Source organism: Chaetodon trifascialis, chromosome 1 (genome assembly GCF_039877785.1).
Source record: "Chaetodon trifascialis isolate fChaTrf1 chromosome 1, fChaTrf1.hap1, whole genome shotgun sequence".
Lineage (NCBI taxonomy): Eukaryota > Metazoa > Chordata > Actinopteri > Chaetodontiformes > Chaetodontidae > Chaetodon > Chaetodon trifascialis.
Genome location: NC_092056.1, coordinates 26,777,736 through 26,800,847, shown reverse-complemented (window position 1 = coordinate 26,800,847; position 23,112 = coordinate 26,777,736). Strand labels below are relative to the sequence as shown.

Below are 23,112 nucleotides of genomic sequence, written 5' to 3'. Positions count from 1 at the left end.
TTCATGGCAAATGAGAATAAGACTGTCTGCAGCTCAGTAGCCTTTAAACAGATCACAACTGATGCAAAGCATTCGGGGCCGAACATACAGTATTGATAGTCAATAGCTGTGTGGGTGTGTTTGCTTGGGGGTGGGGGGGTGGGGGGGTTTAAAGCAGGGAGTAGGTGGTGCACGCTACAGGCTGTGTTAAGCTGTATAGAGAGCCTGTAAAGAGAACCCGGAATCGGCGTAATTTAGATTTAGAAATAAAAGCACGGAAAGGTAGAAAACCAGCGAGGAGGTATACAAGAGTCATTAAACTTCAGTCATTACTGAAAGTTTACACCATGCAAGCAGAACAAAGGCTGATTTCATTTGTGGATGCTCTTAATTAGCTTAACCATAATTAAACAGCACTTAGAGATCTAGAGACTAGCCAAATCAAGCTAACCAGCAAAATCAAGAGCAGTCTGAGCCCTTGTTTCATCACAAAACTATAAACAATGTCTACACAAAGCGAGCACTTCACACGTAAAATATATGTATAATACTTTGTTTTTGTAAATAAAAGTAAATATCTGGATTTTCCCTTTTATCGTTAATCCCATTTTTTTTCTGCAACCTGCTCTGCATGTTTCCCCAGCAACATCAATGTGGCATATTTACATTATAAATCCCCCTAATAACTTCAAAAGTCAAATGCATTGAACTAATGTAACGTTGTGGTGGCAACAAGTTCTCATCGATGTTTTATTTTGAAAGAATTGACCGGAAAACTGACATCTGCATCGTGTCTACCTTGACGACGCTTATGACAAGCCACTCATTGATGTAAGCAGCGCCCACGGCTTAAATGAGCGTCGACCAAGACCGTTCCCCAGTTCAGATACGGACGGAGAGAAGCAGGGACGGACTCTCCTCCTTCTCCTTCTCCTTCTCCTCCTCCGTACTCTCTCTCTCTCTCTCTCTCTCTCTCTCTCTCTCTCTCTCTCTCTCTCTCAGTCCATCATCCATCCATAGGCGTCTTTTGGATGCCTACCTCTCCGTCAGTCCCCCTGGATCAGTCCACCCTCCACATGTCATGTCCACTGTAGTCCCAGTTGGAGCCGTGTTTACTGTAGTGATGCCTGGCTGAACGGCTCGCAGCAGTGTTCACTCAGCAGTCAAACGCAGTGGTGAAGAACAGCCTAGCGCTGCTTTCCTTCTTGGAGCGTGGCTCTGCGTAATGGATTTACTGTTGCCAGAGAAAAAGTTGGATTTTGTGAAGAGCCTTGTGGAGCCCTAAGATGGACAGAATAGGAGGGCGTTTTTAGAAAGGTGCTTTTGGGTTGGAATCACACCGTGAGAGGATGCACAGAGGTGAGTTGAATGCGAGCTGGCCGTGACGCGCGTCAAGGTCCAGTGCCTCAGCTGGAGGGATGGCCAGTTTATTTTGAGCTTTGATAAAATGCGTTTCCAGTTTTCACCTTTTCTCTTTCTGGCACAGTTGGAGGTTTTATTTGCAGGAGTTGTGGCTTTCAACACATCCAGAGCAATAGTCACGATGGCTCAGCTTCAGACCACATTCAAATTCCTTTATTATATTTTAGGCATTTCTCTTAACCTGAGACAACTAATGGAATTCAGTAAAGACATGCAAATTGACACATCTCTGTTTCTCTTCATTTGTCTTGAGTTTCTGTCAACTTGCCCTGTTGTGACTGTCTATGGCAAATCTTTTCACTGCTCACATCACTGCTTCCCATCTCGAAGATGCAGAAAAAGCCTTTCTTGTGAGTTTGGACATGTCTTTGGTTAATGTAAACGTAAGAATAGTCAAATAGCCTGACGCCAAACGGCTCCTTAAACGCTTCATAAAAATGAGAAAGGTTCATTATTATTTTACGGCCATGCTCTCATGCGGAGGAGCTGAGCGGAATGTCAAAGGGGACCAGGACCAGAGGCTTTCCTGCTAGCTGTCTCTGTGGACACTGCGAGATGTGTCTGTCCACACGAGCCTGCGTGAGTGCAGTCTGACAGTGATTCCTGAGGATAATGAACAGCAAAGGTCAAATACTATTTCAAATCCATACAGAGGCGAGAGAAGCCGTCAGGGTGCATTAAGAGCGTCAATAAGCGAGCAGTTTATCTGAATTTATCTCACTGATATAAAAAATAGATATTTTATCTGTTCTCAAGTGCTACGCTGTTCCCAGGAATGTGGCCGCAGAACGGAGCTGCTTTGGAGGTTTTTGTGGCAAAGCGGTGCCAGATTTTTTCTTGAAATGATATAAACTCGACGGGAGCTCACGTGTCTTCACACAACTTAGACCGAGCGCTCTGCCGCGCGCAGCGTCTCCTCCGTGAAGGAAGCTCTCCGAGTTCACAGCCAGCAGGCGTCCGTTGTCCTGCATGCGCGCGCGCTGCTGCTCCGGTGACTCCTGCTCCAGCCACTGTCTCGCGCCATCAACACCTGAGGCGCGCGCCGCAGCATGCGGCTGCAACACCTCCTGATGCGTTCAGGGAAGCGTCCTCGATGCGTTGGTGTGGGCAGAGCAGTGCAGTTAAACAGGTACATGTTTGTGAATTCTGTGTGCATATGGAATTAGCTGCTATTTAATCACAGAGTTAATTCTTAATAGATATTCCATTAATTAATATATGGTCTGATTTGCTCTAAAGTGGCCACAGGTGAAGCATACCTTCAATATATCGTCACACACCGGGGTCACTACTAAAAATAATTGTATATTTTTGTGGACTTTGATAATGAAGCTTTAGTGGCTTTACTGTGGTATACTCTGCCTTAATTCATTAAGAGTTAGCTTACTAATTTAAGAGTCTGCCATAGTTCCTTTTTCGGACCAAAACCAAAAGTCCACATTATGTCATCATATATGTTTTCTCATTCTTCTTCAGTCAGTGTTACAGACGGCTGCGGTGCCCTCTGTTTTCTGCTAACGCTTAGTCAGTTTCCAGAGAGGACAAAAAACAGATTACAGCCTGAACTTGGCTTCTAAGCCGAAGTGAGAAGTGATGTAAAATGAAATGACATGACCTAGAATCGCGGGGTTGAACCCGAGGTAATTTTTGCTCCCGTTCTTTAAAATGGACAGAGGTCAGATAAAACTCTTTTCAGTGGGATATGACCATGCCTTCATATGTAGGAAATGTTTCTTTTAGGAATTTATTATTCTCCATACGAATGAAGCAAACAGCAGTTAAGGCTGAAAGTCCTGACGGTGGACTTCACAAAATGAGTTGATTAGGACGATGTCTCTGTTCATAGATTAGCATTCATCACCCATTTTTTTTACACATTCACAAGTTGTTCTCTCAGTGTTGAAGTGAAAGTGGCTCCAGCTCTATTTAGCTTGTCATTTATTTACAATCTTACAAAACATGTTACAAATGCCTGCATGAATTATGCAACGTTTGCCACCGAAGTTAATTTAATTATTGCTATGATTTGTACACATTTGTGCCACTGAAGCTCAAGGTGGCTGGTTTCTAACTCTTACAGGTCAAATAACCATAGCCAAAAACAATATGTCTGAGTCTGTTTGCTTCATATTTTGCTTTAAAGGATGACAAGATTGTCAGACTCATCGAGTGCTGCAGCAGTTTACAGCATTCCTGCTGTCAATAAGATGGAGTGTGTGGCTTATCATGTGAAATATCCAGTGAGAGGCCCCAGCATCTTTCTGTTGTTTGGTTCTTGAGTTTGGGTGGCCTGATCTCTAAATGTAACGGTCACAGTTCATCCTCCCACATACAATATATAGGCCTACTCCACTGCAAGATAATGGAGATAGAGGGGATGAGGAACCCCCCTCCGCCCTTCTTTACTTCATGGGTGCCATAATGCAACATGCCAGGCTCACACTCACTCTCTAATTCGATGTGAGCGGGCCAACCTATTATGAACTCAGTGGGGATCAGGTCTACAGCGGCTTATCAGAGCAAGACAACGTCAGAAGCTGTAACATGCTCACCCTCAGTGCAGATATCATTGTAATAAAACATATTCCACCTATTGTCTAGCCATGTTCTGCCCAAATGCCTGTCTCCTCATCAGCGCTGTAAGCCTGGGAGCCTATAATCCTGTTTTTTCTGCTTTATGTTTCTGGTGCCTAGAGGCTGCAGATTAGGAGGTTAGGTTCTCATGCTTTGGATGAGAGTTGATGGTTTGAAACTATTTTAATCAACCACTACTTGCTACTACTGCTATTCCTATTATTACTGCTAGCTAATTCCCACTGCACAGCTGCTGTCCTACTGCTTTTAGTGCTAAGACCACCTCCAATAATCCTGCCATGTCTGCAACTACAAGTGCAGTGCGACTTCTGCGTGTACTCATTCTGCTCTCAAAACAGCTAGTAATTGTATCACTAACCTAGAAATATTGCAGGCGTCTCAGCTGGTGTAAGTTCCCCAGAAACTACTGTATAGATATTATTTTACACAAATTATTATATTAGCATGCTTACATTAGCATATATCAGCATGCTTCTACAGCCGTAACTACTGCTAGCACAACATTTTAATGCCACAGCTAACGCTACTGCTTGTGCTTCTGCAAGAATCTATTGAGTTAGTGCATGCTTTAACCAGGTGTTAGGTCTGGAGCTAAAATAATGATTTAACTGGCAGAAAATTTACTACTGTTTTGACAGCCAGTTCATCATTTATGAAGCATATTTTATGAAACAAGAATGCATTTTTCACGATTTTCTGACATTTTATAGACTGAGATTTAACCAAGAAGATAATAGGCCGATTGATCAGTAGTAAATTAATGATGAGTACTGGACTACAGAGCCAAAATAAAGAAATGCATAACAAATTCCTAAATGTTGGCCCTCGTTGAAAACAAGATGCTGTCTGAGGAATTGCATTTTCATCATTATTGCTAAAATTGATATTTATTGAACCAAGTTAAAGTTAAAGATGTTAACCACTATAACCCTATCTTCATTTCTCAGTATCTCTGTCTGCCTTGTAGCTCTGTCATTTTCAAGATGATTCATCACTAAGTGCCACTGCAGTATTTTTCCTTTTTTGAATACTTTGTATTGATAATATGATTATTGAATTTCCACAAGGGGACAAATAAAGGATCATTTCTTCCTCACTATATCCTGAACATGCACCAGTATTAATACATTCCCACACTGATGTACCTCATGATTATCTTTTCCCTCATAGCTCTCCTCCTCCTCCCTTCTCAGCAATGCATTTTTACAATTTGGCAGTTCAATCAGGCATTCGCTTAAAAATTGTATTGATCTATATTTTACTCCCTATTCATCAAGGTCAGGTGAAATCAATACTGCAGCTGATCACACACACTTATTCTGTGGTTTGGTGATTTTCATTTATTCGTTGTTGAACAAAGGGATATAAATGCTGTATTATGTCACCTGTGACTAACATGTTCTGTCTTCTTTTTGCAGCGTGGATACTCTTCTTTCTAATAGAAGAGGGTTTCGCTCTGGCACAGAGAACTAAAGGTAAGTTAGAGCTCAAATGCTCTTCTGACCTATGAATGTTGACTCGCTTGTATTGAAGCGGTCTGAAAGAAGGAGGAATTATCTCTTCTTCACAGGACAAAGGAGTTCTTTTTAATTCCTATCCTGCCTTTCCTCCTTTTTTCCCTGCCTCATTTTTCTCTTTTTTTGCACCAACCCTCCTTCCACTCTCCCTGACTTCCAATCATTCCCTCATTGATCGCCAGACTCAATAACCCATCTGTTCTTCTGTCCTTGTCTTTCTGCTTTAAGATTCCCCCAGCGATCATGGCGGCCAGAGCCCTAACCAGAAAGACTGTGGCACGTGGGTGCGTAACATCAATGGCGGGGTGTTCACATCGCCAAACTACCCCAACACCTACCCACCCAACAAAGAGTGTGTTTACATCCTGGAAGGTAAAGCAGGGTCCTTTCGCATTTGAACACTTCATCCTCTGCTCTCAGAGCAGCTGACACAGTTTCCCGCCTTTGCCTCTTTCAGTGAATGTCATTAGTCTGAATGACATTGTTTTATATAACCTCGCCCGTATCAGATTTTCTGTTCCTTTGCTGGCGGCCAATCAGCCTGACATTTTCCAAATGAGCCATCCTGAGTTTGTTTCACCCCACAGATATAACCCTTTGAAAATGATGGAGCGTGGCGCACTGTGGGTAGCCCCTGACTTGTGGCCCAATCAGAATAGTGCTGTGTTCATCTCTATTGGCAGGGTGTGCCAGACGACTCTGCTACTGAATGCAATATAAAAAAGATGAACATCTGCTACACAACTGAGCTTTAGTGGCATATCATTGGATTGCAAGCATCCTTGTCAACACTTAAGTGTTAGATATGTCACATCATCAGTAATTTATTGACATAAAGTATCATTAGCAGCAATAGATGATGAGGTCTGAAATATTAGCTGATGTGTTTTTGTGCTGAATTGATGAACCATTTGTCCATGATCTAGCACAGCCTTTCATGCAGAAAAGATGTGTGCATGGTACTTTTCTCGCTGTGGTGGGGCCAGATTTCACACATGGCTCAAGGGCTCCCCCTGTGGACAAATCAAGCCCAGGACTATTGTTGATGAATAAGCCGTGACTCCACCACAGGCAGCCTCCCGGTGTGTGCAGAAGTACATCGCAGTGGGTCCAAAGAGCGGCAGATGGAACCTATCATTTGCTATTATTTGGTCTTGAATGGCCTTAGTCATGTTCATAACCGAGCTCCAGTGTTGAGCCTTTTTACTCTTCCTCGCGCAGAGACAGAGAGACACTCACATTTGGCGTAAGTGGTAATCAGATAGCTTTGTAATTATAATCTGTGGATAGTGAGGCTCATTGATTACAGTATGTCGTGTCCCCCAGTTCATCAGCTCAGCAGATCAAATGATTATATTTTGTGTGTGTGTGTGTGTGTGTGTGTGTGTGTGTGTGTGTGTGTGTGTGTGTGTGTGTGTGTGTGTGTGTGTGTGTGTGAGGGACAGTTATAGAGAGAATGAGACTCAACACAACAGGGAATGAACACACAAATAGAAGGAAGTGTACAAGCCACTCGTTCAAGCAGAGAGGGTGAACACACACATTCACATGGAGAAAAGACGATCTTCTGTGGTACTTTACTGCAGTTGCACACTGTACTGTGCACGTATCACCCTTGACCTTGCTCTTTTGTCTCTAATGGAGCGTGCTTGGCTTCTCCATGCCAGAGATGATTCAGAGCCCCACCTCCATCCTCAGCATCCTTAGTATGATTCATCTCCTTAGGCAGGCGTGAATTGCCCTCGTTAAATACTTCGTCTGTGTGTGGGGGTAATGTTAATAAAGAGGTCTGTGCATTTGATATATAGACAAACTCTGGATTTGCATGGCACACGAATTTGTGAACTGCAGTTCATGCTGTGATTGCAATGTTCTGGATTCACTGACTCAGAGACAGCAATGCTGCCATATGAGGCTGTATCTCTGCGTTATCCGTGCATAGCTCATAGATGCAGAAATGAGCTTCTAATGCTGTTTATCACGAGTGGAAAGCACAAACCAAAGCATGAGCACAGAGGAACTAACTAGGCTAAACCTGTATTCGCCCTCTAATCATGGATGTTTAGTTGAATGTGAGCATCAGATTCAAAAGATGCCCAGTTGCAGCTAAATATCATCTTTGTGGCTTTCTCTGAAAATGTCCCGTCATGTCTGATTAAAGCTGTAAGGAACATTTGAATACAGTTAAAATGAATGACAAAAAGCCATCATTTCAACAGACACATATGGCCAGCAATGTTATATATTCCATGTCTGAAAAGGGCTTTAGTTACCTGCAGTACCCTTCATCAAAGCCTGAGCCAACTTCTGGAAAGTTTGCCCTCCATGCAGTCAATTTAGGGTTAGAAGTAACAGCCTAAGTGTTCAACTTCAAAATCCAGATTGACTCATGTTTGACTCTGCTGTCAATTCATGCTTTAGAAAACCATCCAAATTTGCTCTTGTCCTGCTAAAGCACGATTTCATTTTATCTTTCATGGATTTACCCCTTTTGTTTCCTTTCTCTCCCCACTCACTTGTTCCCCAAAGCTCTCCCTAGACAAAGGATTCAGCTGGCCTTTGATAAGAATTACTACATCGAGCCGTCATTCGAGTGCCGCTTCGATCATATCGAAATCCGCGATGGGCCATTTGGGTTCTCGCCACTCATTGATCGCTTCTGTGGGGGAAAGAACCCGGGCCTGGTTACATCGACGGGACGTTTCATGTGGATCAAGTTCAGCAGCGACGAGGAGCTGGAAGGCCTTGGGTTCCGCATCAAGTACACCTTCATTGCAGGTAGAGACAGCTCAAACTGTGTGCTGCTGTGACTGTAACTCCACAGAATACCCTCAGACTCTTTAAGCTAATTTCCATATACATCAAAGGCTTTTGCTAAGACGTGTAGAGAACTGGATCTGATTAGTTTGCTTTGACAAAGTCCCCCAAAACATAAAGGAGAGTGTATCTCATTGTGTCAGAAAAGAGGGCACTCTTCCCTAAAACAGAACTCCATCCTGTTTGTGTTGATGATCAGTAAACCGTGACTGAACATGGGCGGGCTGGACATCCGCAGGTGTCTCATGGGGGGTCAAACATCACAGCCTTTCCTTCACTTTTCTTGCTCTTCAGCAGACACACGTTCATCATCTCAGCCCCCTGAGTCTAAATCCAATATGGCTAGAAATCAGTGTCTCCCATCAGGCGATAGATATTACCTTCAAACAGACCCCTTTATGCTTTATCTGGCCTGCCTTAATGGGATCTTATCTTGTGTTCTCTGCTTACCTATTTCTGCCGTGTGGATTGAGAGTAATGTGCCTCTCAAATCTTATCATTTCAGACCCTGATTTCCATCTGCACGTGGGCGGACTGTTAAACCCCATCCCAGGTAAGCTCTTCAGTATTTCGCCGGTTTGTGTTCGATCCTTTTTGAAGAGCTCCTCAGTACTCAGAAGCTTACCGGAGGCTATCTCTGCCTCTGATGTGAATGCTGAACGCGCAAATGTACCTTGACAAGCACACAATTGTACATAAAGTGAGAGGGTGTTTATACACAAACATGCACAACTTTAAACAGATGAAGGAACACACACCTCTCCTGCTCTCTCCTGCCTGTCTTACTGCCTTTGTTCCTCTGTCTTCTTATTGTCCTCTATCCTAATCCACTGTGCTCACTTCAATTGCACCTTAAATCCTTTACTTCTTTAAATGAAATCTTTCATCTGTCTCTCTGTCTGTCATGCTCCTCTTCTCATCCTACCCTTTTCCCTCCTCATCTCTTGCTCCTTGTTCCCTCTCTCTCCGTTTCTTCCCACTTTTTTTTCTTTCCGCTTCTCTCATATATTTTCATGTGACCTCTTTCTCACCTTCTCTGTCTTTTACACTTCTCTTTCTTCCTTTCCCTTACCTCACTCTGTCTGCAGACTGTCAGTTTGAAATCGGTGGATGGGACGGGATTATTCGCTCCAGTCAGGTGGAGGAGGAAGAGAGGGTGAAGCCTGGTGATGCTCTGGACTGTATCTGGACCATCAGGGCTCCTCCTCAGTCAAAGGTCAGTATCAGGGACTATTTTAGTGTTCAGGAATGATGGTATGCATCGCTTCTATCTTATCCTTCAACCCATCTCAGGTACTTTCAGAATTCATCCATTTATTCAGAATTTAAAACAGCTATGATTGAGGGTCTGGCCTATGCTTCTGTTTGCATGAGTCATATTCAAAGCCATTTTCAAACCTCCGACAAATGTATGTCTTAACTTACTTTAAGTACTTATGATAGAAAAGCAAATAAAATATAGAAATCTCCTGAGATCTCACTACATATTAAAGTATTCAAGGACTTTTAATTGTCTCTCTTTTCTTTGGTAAAGTTGGAACTTACAGGATCAATATCTCATGAGGGAAATGTTGCTGAAACACAAACGATGGCTCTTTCAAACCGTAGTAAGAGAGACAACAAGCGACAACCTAATTTTAATCAAAACAAGCCATCCTCCGAACAAATCTAGTGTCTGTGTGCAGCCGGCTGTGAGACAAGTGTGCAGGCACCGTCTACAAAGTGCAACACCGAGAAGAGATACTAAAGCCACCAAAGTCACTTGACACATCAGCAGTCTCCTGTTGGTTATACGTCAACACTGTTTTCTAATTATTGACTAATTATTGGAAAAACTACATGCTTTTTTCCTACGTGATACAAGTGATCTTGGGAGTGAATCGGTGAACTCTCATCTCACTGGTGACGCATGCAGTCTATCCCAGAATAGATACAAATAGTCATCCGCAAGAAAGACATCTGGGGAGAAATAACGATGCTCTGAGTATAAACAAGAGAAGCTCTGTATTTCTGAATAGTTGTGTTATATCTGTCAGTGGAGTCTCTCTGGCACTTCACCTCCACAGTGTTTGCCATCTTAAGTCATTAGTTTTACATTTGTCTCCTTTGTATTCTTACCGTAATAGCAAATGTGACGTCAGTGCACAGACTCCAGTATTAATATGCATAATGGGTTTGCTCCCCACTCAGGACAAAAAGCCTTGGATTCATGGATCTTTCAGGTCACAGCATTTCCTCACATCATCTGCTTGTCATCAGGAAATGAAGTTTTGACTTGCTGCAAAGAAAGCAGATAATTAAATAAACAGCCAATCAGCTGTATATCTATATAAGCCTGTCAGTGGCTTTCTTGATTGAAATATACTGTACGACTGCATATGGTAGCGTTGTGTGCTCCTTTCAGTGAGAAAAAAGCCTCCAGCGGTCAGCAATGTGTTGTTTGTAATTTAATACATGATGGGCATGAAAGAGGCAGCATGGGAAATAGCAATGCGGACCATCTTTATTTATAAAATACAGCCCTGGAGATTCCTAAGTACACTTTCAAGCCCAGAGTGAAAGCCCAGTGATGTTCTCATAAAGTCTGATATTTATGAGTGGATATCCACATTCCCATTGAAATTACAACCATTGCCTCACTAGCCTTGATTCATTTCTGCTCTGCTTCTCTCTCATGACTAAATGAGTCATCAGCATGCTCCTGTGCTACTCACTGGCCACAGTAGACTGACACAGACACACACACACACACAAATTTCATTCACATCTAATTACGTATAAAACTGCAGATGCACACATACTGTCACTAATTCCATAATATACTGCAGTGTCACATAGAGTACTGTAAGCAATTAGACACACATTACACTCGTATGCATTCAGAGTGATATTTTATGCATGCACGTGCAAACATTCATCCATGACACACATGCGCTACAGATCTTCCTCTCTCTCTCTCTCTCTCTCTCTCTCTCTCTCTCTCTCTCTCTCTCTCTCTCTCTCACACACACACACACACACACACACACACACACAGATTAGCCCCCACAGTCATCTCACTGGTCCTACATGTGCAGTGTGAGGCAGCACTGAAGAGGATCTGAATTTAGTAGCTGCACTGACTTGCCCAGCCAGATATTTGCTCAACGAAGCAGAAGGAACAGAGCAGCACACTCAGCAGCAGTATATAAGCACCTACTTAACTGCTTACAGGTGCCTGTGTGATAAATGTGCTGAAATTTCATCCAAATTGTTGTCATCTGTGGCCAAGAACGTCTCGTGTCATGACTGCTGATTTGACTTATTCACACAATTTAAAGGATTTTGCAATTGCTTTGCCGACTGAAACTTAACACTACTTTATGTTCAGTAGCAGGTGGCATTACTGTGATTTACTGAGGCTGGAAACTCACTGAGGGCCTCTAGAGGACAGATGCACACCACAGGCTCTGTAATTGGCTTTGTCACAGTAGGCATTTTGACATGTCACAGTAAGAAAAGCACAGGCATAAATTATGTCTGAATTCCATTTAGCCTTGTCCGTTTCTTGGTCCTGGTATTGTGTATGTTCTCTCACCATCACACCGTCTTGGCTTATTATGAATAGAACGGAGCCATCAGTAATGTTCTTAGTAACATCTGTGCAAAAAGTCAAAATGGCTTTTGTAAACAGAGGGGATTTATCTGATATCACTGTGTTGATGTGGTTGCTACAACAGCATAATTAACGCTGCTCCAGGACCTTCCTTACAACTGAACAAAAAGCACGAGGTCCACTAAGGAAGGAGGTCAGATGAATGGGTCAAGCACAGGACATGTATCTGGGAGGTTTGTGCCCCATGTGGGACTTACTGTTATATTGTGACTCATTATTTTTAGGCTAAATTCACTTTTTTTTTTTTTTTTTTTTTTTCCCCCAGTTTTCTGTTGCAGTTTGGGCAGGTCTAGGCAACACACCTACTTTGGTTTGTTTCAGTAGTGGACAGTACACATTTGACCAGAAGTATAAGATACTACTGGTCAAATATTACTCCAATACAAAGTGAAAGTTGTCAGGCAAATTTTTACTTGATTTTAAATAAATGCACTGTGTTGCCACAGTGATGAAGTTTCAGCAAACAGAGCAAACATTTAAAATGACACAAATCTTTCTTCTTCTGAAAACCTCAAACATGGACTTCAGATACGGTCAGGCTGGTGGTGAGGAATCATGTTTATTTCCTGTCATTACCATCACCAATTTTCAAAATGAACTGTGCAACAGGCATAGGACTAGTTGTTTACTGTCATTGGTTTTTCTCCTGTGACAAACACAGCTTATGACCAATCACATTTCAGAAAAAAAACAGAATTCATCAGCTGACTTCAAAGCTAACAAGTAACAGAAACTTTTATGGAAATGTAATTGAGTCAAAAGTACAATACTTGCCTTTAAAATGTAGAAGAGTAAAAGTCAAGTAAAGGTAAAAAAAAAAAGAAAAAAAAAAGAATACTCACTGGATACTAGTAAAGTACAGCTACTCAAAAAATGTACTTCAGTACAGTAATCAAATAAATGTACTTTGTGCAGGACTCCAATAGTTTCAGTTCAGTTTGAGTTTAATTGGTCATGTCTATGTTAACACAGGGTCAACTGTACAATGAAATGTGTTGGACAAGAAAACAGCTCAGCAATGAGAGATATAGTCATAAGATAAGATTTACAAAAATACATTTAGATATTTGAATATGTGTGTGTGTGTGTGTGTGTGTGTGTGTGTGTGTGTGTGTGTGTGTGTGTGTGTGTGTATGCTATATATATGTATAAGAAGATGAGGATTATGTGTAAAAGTAAAATACAAGTATTGCAGGAGTGTGTGTAGCGGTCCCAGTGCATTCCTGTGTGAAAGTACAGACAGTATTCTAACATTATTCCACAATGAGTGTGTAAGTCTTGGTTAAGTGGCCAGTTAAGACAGGGAGAGCTTGAAACGGTTCAGTGTAGTTTAATTGAAAAGATGGTGAGAGGAGGATTTGGGGAGCTGATCCACAGTTTACAGTGAAGCAGGACAGAGAGAGAGAGATGGGTGTCTGCTGGAGGACAGACTGGTAGGACTGTGGGCGAGCCAGGCAGGGATCAGGGAAGGATATGAACCTGAGGCACGGGCCAACACAAAATCATGCAGAGTTCAGTCTTTTTCCCAAGGCACAGAGCATTGATGTGACTGGTCCGTTGGAATGATTGATGGAGCAACATAATTACAATACTGTAAGAACAACACCAACACAGCAATGGCACACAGGGCACAGCAATGGAACAGTTCATCATTAATGTTATCAGTTCCACCTGAGCTTTGTCCTGCTGTGACAAGTTGTTTGTTGTGAAATGGTAATGAAATGGAAATTTACGGCTTTGTGAGTTGACAAGAACTGCCTGAGCTGTCTGACGCCAGACTGTCTCATATGTGGAGGAGGTGCAGGTTCAGCTCCTCCAGTTCCTGAGTCATTCTCTGGACTGAGGCAAAGCTTAGAGGAAAGAGGAGGGTAAGGACGAGCGAGCAGACAGCACCGTGACAGATGTGTTCAAATATTGACTTTTCTTACTGACCTGTCAGTGTACGAGTGATGCATGCATTACAACTTAGATTATATTTACTTTCTTGTTTGATTATTTGCTCCACCAGCACATCTTCTATCTATCTTCTGATCTGCTTATCCTGTTCCTATCCCAGCATGCTCTGGTAGAATGGTGGACAGGTCACCAGGCTATAATGGGATTCTACTCTAATCTTGTCTATTCCATTTATTATGTGTGTGAGTGTTTGTTTGTTTTATATATACTGATGTAATGCCTATTTTTCTTCGCTTTGCCTTCATACAGAGTATAGTTGCTGATGATGGTTTGCTGAGGTGAAACTATCAAATCAAAATCAAAATCAAATCAAATTTATCTATAAAGTACATTTAAAACAACAGCCGTTGACCAAAGTGCTGGACAATTTTCAACATAAAAGCAGCATAATATAAAAGCATCATAAAAGCAAAACACAACAAGAAACAGAAATAAAACTCTCACACTTTAAAAGCCAAAGAATAAAAATGTGTTTTAAGACGTGATTTAAAAACAGGCAATGAGAGGGATAGTCTAATATGCAGAGGCAGCTCGTTCCAGATTTTGGGGGCTACAACAGAAAAGGCCTGATCTCCTCTAAGTTTTAACCTTGCTCTGGGTACAAAAGCGATTGATTAGTAGACCTAAGAGCTTGTACTGGCTCATGGGTCACTAAAAGCTCAGCCAAATAACTTGGAGCTAGCCCATGTAAAGATTTAAAAGCAAAGGTTAGAATTTTAAAATTGATCCTAAAATGTACAGGGAGCCAGTGAAGGGAAGCCAGCACAGGGGAAATGTGCTCTTGCTTGTGTGTTCCTGTTAAAAGACGAGCTGCTGCATTTTGGACTAACTGTAAGTGTGGGTCATTAAAAGACAGGCAGGATTTGACCTTCGATAAAAGCCTCAGCTGGACAAGCTGGATTTCACCACTGAATTCATTTGTTTGTCCAATTTAAAACCACTGTCCATAATCACCCCAAGATTTTTTACAGTGGATATTATGTATGGACTCAGTGAGCTCAGGTCCATATGGGGGCCAGCACGCTCATTACTCGGTCCAAATAACAGAACTTCTGTTTTATTTTCATTAAATTTTAAAAAATAATATAAAGGGAAAAGAGGATAGGCCCGAGAATGGACCCCTGAGGCACTCCACAATGTAAAGGCGCTGAGGATGACACACAATCACCAAGACTGACAGAAAAACTTCTGTCAGTCAAATAAGACCAGAACCACTCCAGAGCTGTTCCTTTAATACCTACATGGCACTCCAGGCGAGATATGAGGATACTGTGATCCACTGTATCAAAGGCAGCTGAGAGGTCTAAAAGCATAAGAATAGCAGAACGCCCTGAATCAATGGCTAATGAAAGATCATTAAAAACCTTTAAAAGTGCAGATTCAGTGCTGTGAAATGCTTTAAAACCAGACTGGAGCAACTCAAGAACACCATGTGAGTTTAAAAAGAACTGCAGACAGAGGACAACTAAGCTCATGTACCTCCACACTGACTTGAATATGCTGTGTATTTGCAGATCTACCTGCGCTTCATGGAGTACCAGATGGAACACTCTAATGAGTGCAAGAAGAACTTTGTGGCCGTGTACGATGGCAGCAGTGCCATCGAAAACCTCAAGGCCAAGTTCTGTAGCACCGTGGCCAATGATGTGATGCTGGATAACGGAGTGGGAGTCGTGCGGATGTGGGCTGATGAGAAGAGTCGACTCAGTCGGTTTCGCATGCTCTTCACCTCATTTGTTGACCGTGAGTGTCTTCTAGACATCGTAGCTGTGTGTGAACACTGTTTCCTTCTTAGTTTGTTCCATCATTTCTGTTAAATTGTGTTATGCTTATGTCTCGCTGTGGCGATATCTTTTTCATTCACGCCATTCTTTCACAGGTTTGACACTGTGGTATGACTTAGGAACTTGAGCCAGAGTTGCTCCATCTTTGTGGCTCTCTGTAGCTCTGTCTTCACTTAATACAACAACATCAGGAAGAGCTACATTTCTTGAATGCCTCTTTGCCATTAAATAAATATTTTTTTAATGATTTGTTGATCTGTATTATATTCAAAATGGATCATTCTGACTGTAACTCTCTCTTTTGGACAACAGGCACCATATGTCATTACTTACTATAACAGCCATGGCATTATCCACACACAAAACGTGTTGATTTATGAGGCCCTGCATTCAGTCTGCATCAGCCATCACTAACAGACACTTCAGTGTCATTTCAGCAAGGGAAGCTTTACAGTGTTCCATGTTTAGAGCACAGATATGAGAAAAACAATCACTCAAGCACATGCAGCAATAAATCAAGTATTATATAATTAATTGATATGCATGTCACGGCATAATACTGCACTTATTGTAGGTCACTGACAACAAAAAAAAATATGATTTTATCTGTTTTGGCGAAAAGAAAAGCCAAGTAGGTTTAATGGATTCACTGGAAGTAATTATACATGACACTTCATCTTTTCTGAAGGATGAGAAACTTTCAAACAGATGCTGTTAAAGGTTGCACACAAAGTGGCAGGAATCGCCATGCAGGAAACTGTTTTTCTGTTAGCACACCATAATATTTTCATTAAATGCCTGAATAGACTAAGATATTAATTGCCACATTCTCCTGCACACTTCCCAAACCCTCTGTGAATGCTAATGTTGTTTTCATCAGCAAACCCATAACCATTGCAGTCAGAACTTAATGGCCTTTTAAATTCAACAAGGGTGTTTTTTTTTTACTCTGAGAGTCCTTAAGACCATTTGGATCCTCATTAATTCAGATCACACAGTTCATCTCAGAGAAGTCTGAAGTCTCTTGAATAACTCCCAAACTTTATTTGGTCAGAGTCAGCGACTGAAGTTTGCTTGGAGGTCAGAGGGAACCATTAATCTTTGTCACTCAGAGAACAAGATGAGTTTTGCCTTCCGCACTCCATCATCCTTAATGGGCTCTAATCTTCCGACAGAACCCCCTCTGACATGTAAACCAGATATATTGAGACTTACTCTATACACACACACCCACATGCACAGTGCATTTATATTCAGAGAACAAGTGTGTGTATGTATGTGTGTGCGTGCGGAGGGAGGGAGGGGTTAAGAGGGTGAAGCATTGTTGACACCCTACATTTTGAAGGCGGGAGACGCATAATAAGTTTGGAAGTGATCACAGTGTCAGGGAGCGACCTGATCTATAGGCCACCGGGAGATAGATGGGGCAAAACACACACACACACACACACACACACACACACACACACACACACACACACACACACACACACACCTTTGTCAAAATTATTTAACCCCGAGGTAGAGGAAGCATGCAGGGAAAGGGAAGCAGAGGCTCGGAGCCTTCATCACAGTGGACCTTGGAGCAGGGGTGAAGCTGCTGGAGCAGACCGCAGTCTGTTTCACCTGTGATACAGACTCAGAGCGTGGCTGCTGCTAAAAAGAGAGAGAGAGAGAGAGAGAGAGTCTGGAAGAGTGAACAAGCCAGAAGAGACAGGTTGAATATCACACTGTGTGCATAAAAAGTCATGGTGGGGAGCTGCGTGAGTGCAGTTAAAGCCCTGACTTGGTTGTACTGTACAGACATTCTCTGGCAATGAGGCTCTTTCTTTGGCACTGATAGAGGAAGAAAAAAGACAGAGCATAGTGGTTTTCACATCTTTCATATTATAATTTTACTCTTGTTATTTCAGTCCACTCTGCACACATGGCATCTATTGCATGGCCGTCAGTCCTGGGATTCGAAGTTTTGGGGGGGGGGTCCTTATTCTAAATGAAAGTCTAAGGAGAGAAGGTGTCATATGCTGTACAAGCCGTTTGAGGCAAATTTGTGATTTATGATTTTTAGCCAGATAGATAAAATAGATATGACTCTGAGTCAATAGAAGAGAGGAAACAAAAGGAAATTCTTTTATCTTATATGTCAAATGATTATTTGTCCTCAATATATCAAAGCAGAAAAAGTCTTGACCAAGACACAGTGCTAATGATCAGTGGTAAACGTAGTTCCTGCCTGCTACACAACTCCTCAGGCCTGAGGAAAACAAAACCACACCATGCAACACACAAGAAATATTGTGCCGCTGCTGTTCAACCAACCCCCGCTTCATGCAAAAGTGCCAGATTTCCCTCAGCTTTTACTGCTGCCCCAAATTGTCTATCCCTAGTACCGGGCATGTGTGTTTTTGTTACATTTGGTGGTCGTCGAGGAAGGAAAAATAAGAGTGTGAACCCAAAAGTGCAGACTTGACAAAAGGATGTTGAGCAAAAAACAGTTCAAAGTGATTTATTACAAAAGAAGGCAACCAAAAATCCACCAGTTCAAAATAAAACAACACAAAAGGTAAGGCCAGCAAAACCAACAATTCAAAAACCAAAATGGGAGAACAAGGACTAGGCCAGAATACTCACAGCTGAATGGGGAACAAGAAACCCACATGCAATGGGAGTGATCCCACAAAGACAAAAGAAACACACAGACTTAAATAAAGGGGAACTAAACAGACACAGGTGTACACAATCACAGTAACAAAGGTGGGAAACATATGGGAAGTAAAGAAAACTATGACACACAAGGGAAGGCTACCAAAATAAAATAGGAACTCAGGATACCAAAATAAAACAGGATCCTAACAGTCTTCCCTCAGCCTTGCAGCTCCTCCTTCTGACTGGCAGTGCATCGATCTCCTGAGACTTCAATTACGAGTCATCTCTGTCTCTGCCATCGCAGCCTTGATACGCTAACACCCACTTTGATGTGGGGTGTGTCACGGCACCTGTCTGACCATGTGCACCCTCTGATGGCCTGTAGCCATTTTCACCCCCTCCCTTTCCTTTCATCTTTTTCATATTCCTTTTCTCCGCCCTCTCAGAGTCTTCCAACCACCCACCCTTCCAATGCCTCCCCCCCTCTGTCTCCTGCTCCTCAGACTCCCTTGACATGAAGGCTGCAGCTCAGTGAAGCTGCCATCTCCTCCCCTCATGATGCCCTGATGTTGTGTCTGCAGGAATTGATGATGTATGGCCTTGTGTGGGCTGTCTCCATTAGACCTCCAGTGTTACAGGAAATAATACAACATTATGCCTTTTGTTACGTGCCGCTACAAATTTCTCCAGTCAAATTATTGATCTTTTATTGTGCTTATTGTTTTATTGTTATTACCATCAAAATAGCTTCTGGTCCTTTTCACTGTGTTGTCATGTTTTGCTCAGCACTGTTAGACAGCTGTTTTTTCTAAATTCTATTATCTGCGTGTATTGTCTTTTGCCTGCAGCCCCCTGTTCAGCCAATACATTCTTCTGCCACAGCAACATGTGTATTAACAACTCCCTGGTGTGCAATGGGGTTCAGAACTGTGTCTACCCATGGGATGAAAACCACTGCAAAGGTGATCATCTTCTTTCTGCCAACTATTTCCATTTAAGGTTATTATGATTAATCAGGATATATCTTTGCGGGTTTCAGGGTTGCTATAGTATTTTCTTTTAGTACATATTTTGTTTCATTTTTTTGTTTCTTTATTTTTCTTCTTTCCTCTCCTCTGCTCACCTCCTCCCCCTCCAGAAAAGCGATCTAAGGGGCTTTTTCATCAGATCACTAAGACCCATGGCACTGTCATTGGGGTCTCATCAGGCATAGTTCTGGTTCTTCTAATCATCTCGATCCTGGTCCAGATGAAACAGCCAAGGAAAAAGGTAACTTGTCCTTTGTGGCTGACTTCTTCTTCAGTAGGAAAGCAGACCAAGGCAGAGAAGAAGAGACACGTAATTGAAAGTGATGGTGGGATTCCAGACCAGATGGCGGCACACAGCTCTGGAGGCAGGGAGGAAGACAAAATCCACCTTTGGCTTTTCCACCATTACATTACACATCAGAAATAATGCAGCATGTCATTGGAAGTGTTTAGTTTCAAGATGATTTTCTTTTTGGTTGAACCATGGTCTTACCTGCCTCATCTATTTTTACTTCAGCTGTGATTTCCCACAATGCTCAGATGGTATCCTCACTCAAAAATCATTTCTCTATGCCTGGTCTGTTGAGGCTTCTGTCAGCAAAGAGATCCTGTAATCAATTTCTCCCAGTATGACTGCTGGTTTGGAGCGGTGTAAAAAAAAAAAAACAGTTGCAAAATATTGTGTATTGTGATGGCTATTTAAGTGCTTGTTTTTGGGTGGAAATTTTCACCACTTTACTTCCTTAAAGCCCAGTAAAACTTCATTTCAAATCTAATATAAATATATATAAGTATATAAGTATAATATAAGTATTTTAAGTAATTGTTAATCCGATTTGATTGACAGTCTGGCAACATAAGCAACAACCTGCCGTCATCACATCTTGATTCAAATGTTGCTAAATTCTGATTGCTTCACAGAAGTGTGTAACATCCCTGTTTTCTTTTTCAAGGTTGTAGCTCGTCGGCCTGGCGTTTTCAACAAGGCCGGTTTCCAGGAGGTCTTTGACCCACCTCACTATGAGCTCTTCTCTCTGCGTGACAAGGAGATATCGTCCGATTTAGCCGATCTGTCTGAGGAACTGGACAGCTTCCACAAGCTACGGCGCTCCTCCACCATGTCCCGCTGTGTCCACGAGCACCACTGTGGCTCACAAGCCTCTGTGGCTACCGGCGGAGGCAGTATGAAGCACAGCCGCACCACCTTAAGCTCCATGGAGCTGTCCTACCACAACGACTTCTCTAAGCCACCACCCATGAAGACCTTCAACTCCACGGCCAGCTACAAGAAGGGCTGCTACGGCTACAAGCAGCACTCACAGACTCATGACTGCGACCAGCAGGTCATCGAGGATCGCGTCACAGAGGAGATCCCATGTGAGATCTATGGGCGTGGTGGAGGAGGAGCGGGAGGAGGAGCCACGGGTGGAGTAGCAATGGGAGGAGGAGGAGGAGCATCAGGGATTGCCGGAGGAGGGATTGGAGGAGCAGTGGGGATAACAGGAGGAATAGCAATGCCAGGGGGGATGGGTATGTCAGGAGGAGTGGGCATGGCGGGGCCTAGTGGCATTGCTGGAGGCATTGGTGGGGGGATGGCAGGAGCCTGCGGAACCCTCAGTGTCCGTGGCAACAGTGCTCGTAATAGCGCCACCATAGTTGACCCCCAACAGCGCTCCATGTCCATGGACTTCTAGGTGGTGATGGGAGAAAGAGAAGGAGAAAAGGAATGCAGAGAGAACTCGTATTTCAGTCATCGGAAGAAGAGAAGACATAAGAATCACAATAATTTAAGCGATCACTCCTCTTCCCTCTTCTGCCTTTGCTTTCAAAGCAGTATTAAAAGTATTACGGTACCACTTAAGGATTTTCTCTCAAAGTCTTCTCTGCAGGTTTGGGAAGTTGGCAGACAAGAATCAAGGGACAAAAAGAAGAAAAAAACAAGAAACTGTTGGTTCTATTCTTCAGGACATTGAAGGATGTAGAGTGAAGAGAGGGAGGAGGCATCTCGTCTCTCCTCCAGTCTTACTGGTATACTCATTTAATCTGTCCTTTTCATAAGACAAGTTTACGAAGAGGGTTCTCGCATGCAGACCCAGACTTCTCGCTGTGTGGTTGCCTAGAAGATCAGGTAACCTCTCGGAAACAGGGAGAGAGAAAGACAAAGAGACATCCCAGACTGATTTTTGCATTTATTCACCTGCCATGCACAGATATATGATATATAGTGCGTCTTCTAATAATCTGAGTCCTTATTTTTGTCAGTGTGCTGTACTGTTAAAACCAGTATATATCCAGCCTCATGATGATGCTTGGCTTTTAACTCTTAAATCTTTTTCAAATGTTGCTCAGATGATTTTATGATTATGACTTATCCATGACATGTGTTGATGATGAGGAGGAGGAGGATGAAGTTGCTGTTGTTGACAACGATCAGACATTTGGTGATGATAATGATACTGATGGGCTATTACCATAATAATTATGTAGTTTTCATGGTTACCTCACACGTACACAGAGGGTGCGCTCCATTCAGCCTCTCCTCAGGAAGAACACATGAAGAGATTGTTTTATTTTGGTAAGAAATTGAGGGAAAAAAAGTCTATTTCTGCTCTATGAGCTTTATAGCATATGGGCATTCAAGCTATGAGTGATTGTTTATGGAATATACAATGTTTGGTTGTGTGGCCTGGACTGAATCAAAATAGCAACCATTCCACTCCCAAACCCACCCTTACCAGGAGAAGATGTAATTTCTCCATTTCCCCACCCATGAACTGAGTGTGTAAAACAAGCACAACCTGTTTCCCCTAAAGAGACAGACATGTAGCCTATATGGGACTCATTTCTGATTTTAACCACTGGTTGTATAATTTCATTCTGTTGAATTAAATGAGATCTTACTCACCACCCTGTGTGTGCCTCTCTGTTCACAAGAACCAAAAAGATGAAAATGGCACCACCCATAGGCTCGAGATGTCATAACATCATAAGGCACGCATTGTTATATCCTGATAGAAAAACCAACAGCCTTGTCATGGTTTGGTTTTGCCATGAGATACTTAGATGCAAAAATGCATGATTCATTATATGGCTGAACCTCAACATGTAGTTTCGGGTTGTATATACAGCATATAAGGCTAATTAATTCCAAATGTTCTAATATGAACAAATGTGATTCAAAGATTACTGAGCAAAATGCACAACAATTAGTGCAGATCCTCTTAATTGTCGACCATGAAATAAGTTTAATGACTCTTTGTGGCATTTTCTTTTTCAGTCTGTCCCCAGCTCTCTTATACACACAAATTCCTCTCCCCCTTTCCTTTGCTGTCATGATGCATTTGTCCTATCTAATGCTTAAGGCACCCTCTTAAAATATATTACCTCCTGATATTCATGGTCACGTGCATTAGACTCTGGTGATGTGCTCATCTGTGACACATGCTTGTTGTTCCAGGCGCCTTGAGGTAGTCCAGATGTATGATAATAATCAGTTGATGAAAGGCAGATATTGCTGGGTGGCAGCTTTTCATGATTAAAGTCTCATAAATCTAGTCTAAATGACCACTTAAAATTGAGTAGTTGAATGTACAAGGTTATAGGCCTAAATCACTTACTCAATAATGACCTACATTTATTAGATCTGTGACATTAGTTAGATGCAGGATTCACGTGATTGGCTGCAAATTACATAATAGGATGCCATGTGGTTT

General features: G+C 42.3%; 1 protein-coding gene across 1 annotated transcript; it reads left to right on the top strand.

The window, feature by feature from the left end:
• Nucleotides 1-858: 858 nt before the first annotated feature.
• LOC139334508 (neuropilin and tolloid-like protein 2) lies at nt 859-22,304 on the top strand. Its single transcript, XM_070967841.1, has 10 exons — nt 859-1,338; nt 5,415-5,471; nt 5,742-5,885; nt 8,043-8,291; nt 8,836-8,883; nt 9,419-9,546; nt 15,456-15,684; nt 19,220-19,333; nt 19,510-19,640; nt 20,353-22,304. Exons 1-10 carry the CDS (start codon nt 1,329-1,331, stop codon nt 21,091-21,093), a joined length of 1,851 nt encoding a protein of 616 aa, XP_070823942.1. The 5' UTR covers nt 859-1,328; the 3' UTR covers nt 21,094-22,304.
• Nucleotides 22,305-23,112: the final 808 nt, after the last annotated feature.